The 6618-nt window shown below is 37.3% G+C and overlaps 1 protein-coding gene across 1 annotated transcript in view; it reads right to left on the bottom strand.

The window, feature by feature from the left end:
* Positions 1–222: 222 nt before the first annotated feature.
* Positions 223–6618, bottom strand: part of ppic (peptidylprolyl isomerase C) — a 9303-nt gene continuing 2907 nt past the window's right edge. The window contains exons 4-5 of the mRNA XM_056241927.1: positions 3652–3836; positions 223–418 (exon numbers count right to left, since the gene is read on the bottom strand). Coding sequence (XP_056097902.1) covers positions 290–418; positions 3652–3836 — 314 coding nt within the window. The 3' untranslated portion in view covers positions 223–289. The remainder of the gene's footprint in view (positions 419–3651; positions 3837–6618) is intronic.

Genomic DNA, 6618 nt, shown 5'->3' with positions numbered 1-6618 from the left:
CTAAAGGTCATTAGAAACAAAGTCATAATTTAAATCATCAACATTTGAAACAGAATTCAAGTATGTGTCTCTTATGGCACGTGCAGATATTAATAAACAGGTAATAATTTAACAGGTGATGTCTGGAGTACAGTGAGAGTTAATGCAGGACAAACATTAACATCACATCACATGACACTCACAGTGCCTCAGTGCATAGAGTTTAAGAGGAGGACCTAACAGCAATACACTCACAGCACAACACAGATATGAAGATGAAGTGTGTGTGTGTGTGTGAGATCAGTAATGTTCACCATCCCTCCACTTCCACCACGAGCGGATCCTTCACCTCGATCTTCCCGCTGTTGACGATCACACACTCGGTGTACGGCAGGTTACTCTCGTTCGTGTCCTGGAGTTCAATGGTGTGAACCACAGCCTGCAGACACACACACACACACACACACCGTCATCGCTCGCAGCGCTGCCATTGGTTCACTACTCCAGTGACATCATTCACTCTGCCTTTTAATGTGTACAGATGTTATGCAAAGGATTCTATGAAATCACTCTTACTGTTTCCCAGATTCCATCTTTTTCTTTTTTTAAATATATATATATATATTTTTTTTCGTTTAAATTTTTCTGGATTCCGTTTTTTCCTCCCATTTAAATTTTTCCCGATTTTAATGGTTAGATTAAATTTCAGTAATTAAAAAGCGCAATTAATTGAAATCATGAAACTTAAACTTTTAATAAATTGTTAAATTGTATAACAAAAATGTTATTTTTAGGTCTCTATGAAATATGTAAGCCGCTAATGAGGGATCTATGTATGCATATCTATGATGCAATATCTGGCACACCGCTGTTGTGTCGTTCAGTCATCGGCTCACGATTATAGATTGGCGAGTACAGAAAATCCCAAAAAATCCATCAACTTTTGGGACAAACGGAGAAATAAAAGACGTTTTCAAGATGTTTCGAGAGTTTTGCCACAAACTTGACTTGATCTGAGACTCCGCTCTCGCATGTGTGTTAATAGACAGGTTAGCAAATATATATTATTTACTGTACACTACAGTTATATTGCACTTTGTTTGTACTTCAGTAACGCACGTCTGGTGACCAAGTCTATGGCAGTGAAATTAAATGTATGTTGCACAAAAATATTTAGCCATTACTTGCAAATACTGTGTGTTTGTTCAAATGTACTTTTAGCTCGATTTTTTTAAACGTGTAAAACTGCAGCATTAACACACCAAATCATTTGAACAATACTCACACATCAGCAGTGTTGGGGAAGTTTTTAAAAGTAGTGTAACTCGTTACTCATTACTTCTTAAAAAAAGTTATCCGTTACTTTACTTAGTTACCCCATATGGAAAGTAACTTATGATGTTACTCGTTACTTTTACGTTACTTCTATGTTGCTTGACTTTGGGCAGAACCCAATATCTGTTCCTAAATGTGTAGGCCTACATAAAGTTCTACTATACATAATGCCATATATAATGCCATAAATGCATATATCAAAATGTTGAATATTTATGAAGAAATGTCCGTTAATGGATAGGCATATGCATGGGCGGCGCTAGGGAGGGACTGGAAAGAAAGGCCCCAAGAAAGACCAAAGCTCCCCGTTAGCACCCCCAAAAATACTTTCTGGAAGTAATTATATTCAGGCTGTATTCTATGGAAGTCCTGAACCGCATGGTGAAGAAAAAAAAAGAAATCTTGTTATTTCGACATCATAAGGGGACATTCTAATCTGCATTAAGCCAAATTAAGCGTTCTTATAATGGTTTTCTATGGGAGGAAAATGCTTAACGTGTAATTAAACACGTTGCGTTTATATTCTGGGCTCATCTGATTTTTTGTACATAGTAGAGCCTACTTTATTATGATTTTAGTATCATAATGATTAATAAATGTACGCACAATTATCCGTGAACTTGATAAATGTTGGAGATATGTTTTACTATGCACGTAAACAAACTTTCAACGTGCAAAATTCAGAATTAAATGAATGCGCAGCAATTTGTACAAATAGAGAGTCTGTAGGCCTACTATACGTGTTGTAGCCATTAAATAAGCGCATTTAGTTTCATATTTGTTAAAATATTATAATGCTATTTTTTTTACATCTATATTGATTATGAATAGTGAACAGCGTGAGGAAGATGGATGTGCAATATATCGGGAGACATGGAGTGGGTCAGACATGATTTTGACCACTTCATTAAGTTTTGTTCGGTAGAAAGCCTTTCTTTAAAGTGAATTTCGTTTCGTATAAATTGTATCTTAATTTTAATAAAAAAAAATTATCAACCAATTGCCTGGATTTAATAAATAAGAAGCAAATATAGCAGACATTAATCATGACATGGAGGCGCCGGCGCGGTGACTTGCATTGCACATGAACAGGAGCATCTCATCATAAACTAACCGAAACTCAGCGTATGCCTCACAGACATGAGAAATATATCTATAGAAAGCTTGAAATGTCTTTAAACAAAACTATTCAAAATGAAAAGAAATAGGCTACTCTGTGATTGTGTGATCCAAAATGTGCATTTCTCTCTATAGGCGTTCACTACGGAGATGGCGATCGCTGTCAAATCTGTCAAATGACGAGTTCGCTGTCAAATCTGTCCCTGGGAAAAGTAACGTTTCACCGAATTGAAAAAGGAACTACTTTTCGTTACCAAATTTTCAGTAGTAGCGCGTTACACTACTTTTTACCCGAAAAAGTAGTTACGTTACTGTAACGCGTTACACACAACACTGCACATCAGTAACAGCGAATATATAATTACATCTCACGGTCCTGCCAGCTTCATTACGATGACATAACACAGTGTGATCAAACCTACAGGTGATACAAAAACTCATTTATCAGCTGATATATCATTAATATGATTCGTGAATTCTATACATCTCTGTCAATCTCCCATCGCTCCACTGTCCCTCATACCGTCATCAAGCTTCACCTTCGTTATCGTTTTGAAAATACAATATTTTGTATATGTAAAATATATCCAGGCGGCGACAAATTACATATTGCAGACGCACATTAGAAACTGATCTTTTCAGACAGAGGCTCAGAATGAGGGTTAAAAATAGTCGTTTTTTCGCATATACGTTTGTTTTTTGTGCAAAAAACATTATTAACATTATAACTAGAGCTGTGCAACGATTAATCACATCCACAATAAAAGTGTGTTTACATCATACCGGTGTATGTGTGCACTGTGCGTAATTATTTTGTATATATAAATACACACACATGCATGTATATTTTTAAGAAAAATGTGTTATTTATATATAAAATAGATTATATATAATATATATGTACAGTATATACATGCAAAAATATACATGTGTGTGTATATATACCATATAATCATACACAGCACACATATATGATGTAAACACACACTTTTATTGTGGATGCGATTAATCACTGCACAGCTCTAGCTATAACAAGGAACATATTAAAATAAAATAAAAAATGCACGTCATAACCCCTTTAAATAGTGTTTTTAGGCTTTAATATTCACAAACACTAGTGCATACTGCCAGTAAATGACAGTAAATTAAATGTTTCCGACTGGATTCTGTGTTTGCGTCTGAAATCATCGAGCCTAAATGTGTGTTTCAGGATCCTACCATCCCCTCCAAGACTTTCCCGAACACCACGTGTTTGCCGTCGAGCCACGGCGCTCTGGCTAGCGTGATGAAGAACTGCGAGCCGTTGGTGTCGGGCCCGGCGTTCGCCATGCTGACCCATCCGGGGCCCAGATGCCGGAGCCGGAAGCTCTCGTCCGCAAACGTGTTCCCGTAGATGCTCTTCCCTGAGGACAGAACTGAGGATCAGGCGACGCAAACATCCTTCACTGCGGATAATCAGCGGCGCATTACCTGAATATTTACTGAAAGGGATAGTTCACCCAAAAATATAAACTCTGTCAGTCATTACTCTCCCTCGTGTCGTTCCGAACCTGTAAGACTTTCGTTCATCTTCAGAACACAAATGAAGATATTCTTGATGAGATCTGAGAGCTTTCTGTGCCTCCAACGTCATTACAACTTAGTAAAACATTAGTAAAAACATCGTTAAAATAGTCCATGTGATTCCAGTGGCTCAATCTTACGTTTATGAAGCGACGAGAATACTTTCTGTGCGTAAAATAAAACTAACAAGTATTCTCGTCGCTTCATAAACTTAAGGTTGAACCACTGTAGTCACTTGGACTATTTTAACAATGTCTTTAATTAATGACAGAGTTTTCATTTTTGGGTGAACTGCCCCTTTAAAGGGCTTTATGTGAGTATACTCATGTGTAGAGGTTATGAGAGCGCAGCATTTGCTTTCAGCGTGAAAAACACACTAACTTTAGCTGGAAATAACATTACTCAAAAATCCCTATAACACCAAAACAATCTCTGTTACCGTAAATTGTATGTTTATCTCTGTAAAGCTGCTTTGAAACAATCTTCATTGTTAAAAGCGTTACATAAATGAAGATGACTTGACTTGACAAACATCTAAACCGGGAAAGAGCTTTGAGATCGACTGGACAACTAGATTTGACAAGAAATCTGAGGTATATTTTACAGACGGACGAAAGCTACAGAACAGAGAAGCAAATGATCGCTGTGATTCACAGAAACATCTGGATCCAGGCGGAGAACGGTGGATTTACAGTTATTACTGTGTGTAAATATGCTGAATTATGGGGTAAAATCATACGTTGTTATATATTATATTGACAACTCATCAATTACATATTTACCGTCGTATATTCTGCATAATTGGACGTTTTTAAAAAAACACTGACAAAAACTACACAAGTTTTAGGGCTGGACAATATGAAATATATATATAACATTGATATAGTAAGTGATCACATGGATTTAGACCTATATTGTATTTATATAAAGCGTTCACAGGCTAATTTGCTTTATGTATTTCCCCGGCGTTGAAATCAGGCTCATATAAATGTGAGGAAACACGATTCCCGCTGCATGTCGATATCATGATCACTGGATCTGTGGTGAGTTGTAAGAAACACTATATCGAGTCCAAGCTTTAGTTTAAACTGATAATCGTTTGTTTTACTCGTGTTTTCTCAGTTTCCTCTATTAACTCCAGTCACTCCGCAGCGCTTCTGCCGCTCAGTGTTCCCGCGGGAAAGGGACGGCAATGCATAAACCTCTATAGGTTTGTATCTAATTTGCATAATGCGAGCCCATTGGCTGAACAGCGTCTCTTAGCTCCGCCCTCAAACACTGTAGTGTCTCTGAGACTGGGAGAGTTCGGTTCGTGTCGAGGAGACGCTGTTTTCTGAGATTGAGACGGTGAAACCCACGCCATCGTTACTGTTCGTATCACTGTGATCAAGAGCTGAGATTCAGATATGATAATGAGCGTTTGCTTTCTGACCAATCAGAGCAGAGCAGCTCTCAGAGAGGCGGAGCTTAGAGAGACTGAATCTTCGATCGAAGCGTTTCAGACACTGAGAGACAGAGATTATGAACCTCTATTACTCGCTTTTTTATTGCCAATGTGTGAACAGCTTGTGATGACACTTAAAAAATGACCTATCTGACGTCCTAGGTTTCCTATAAGCCTGTAGACTGGTTTGAAGTGAAGAACGTTTAGTTGTGAGCCTCTCTTCCGTTCAGACACACACGAACGAATGCTTCTACAATGTTCAGGGAAAGAGCCGTTCTGTACTGTAATGTCAATGTGTAATTCAAAGAAAAGGGATTCATTCAAACTATAGTCTCACATAGCCAGATCTATTTAGTTTTAAATATACTTTATAATTAAACTATCATAACAGTGCCGGTGAATCTCAGATCTGCTGCAAACATCCACATCTCTGTTATCAGACGCTTTCTGAACTGCTATTTTCTCATTTTTGTGTGTTTATGTTTATGAAGAACAGAAAATAACTTCGGCGTGAGTGTATCGGGGTCTCGAATCATGTTCAGTCTTCCGTACGTTACGATAATCAGCAGTGAGTGCAGTTCGCTAAACGGCCACCGGTGGCGCTATAACACGGGTTCCTGAATTCTACATTACAGGTGAAACTCAAAAAATTAGAATATGGTGCAAAAGTTCATTTATTTCAGTAATTCAACTTAAAAGGTGAAACTAATATATTATATAGACTCATTACATGCAAAGTGAGAGATTTCAAGCCTTTATTTGTTATAATTGTGATGATTATGGCTTACAGATATGAAAACCTTTTCACAATATTCTAATTTTGAATTTGGGGTTTAAGCCATAATCATCACAATTATAACAAATAAAGGCTTGAAATATCTCACTTTGCATGTAATGAGTCTATATAATATATTAGTTTCACCTTTTAAGTTGAATTACTGAAATTACGACCTGTTTCTCACACAGAACTGTCACATGACTGGAGTCACATGGAGGAATGTTCACATGCACCCAAATAATGTGTTTATAATAGGATCGACGGCTCTAGAGACTGAACACGGTGTGTTTTACATCATACGATACGCTTATGCTTATGTCTCGCATCTTAAAAACACTTAAAATCCAGCTAACAAAAAAATCATATTCTAAGAATGTTTCGCTGACGTTCCCATTCAGTT

The sequence above is a fragment of the Rhinichthys klamathensis genome, unplaced genomic scaffold, assembly GCF_029890125.1.
Source record: "Rhinichthys klamathensis goyatoka isolate OS25496 unplaced genomic scaffold, OSU_Roscu_1.1 h1tg000685l_1, whole genome shotgun sequence".
In the NCBI taxonomy this organism is placed as follows: domain Eukaryota; kingdom Metazoa; phylum Chordata; class Actinopteri; order Cypriniformes; family Leuciscidae; genus Rhinichthys; species Rhinichthys klamathensis.
This window is presented reverse-complemented; position numbering and strand designations above follow the sequence as displayed.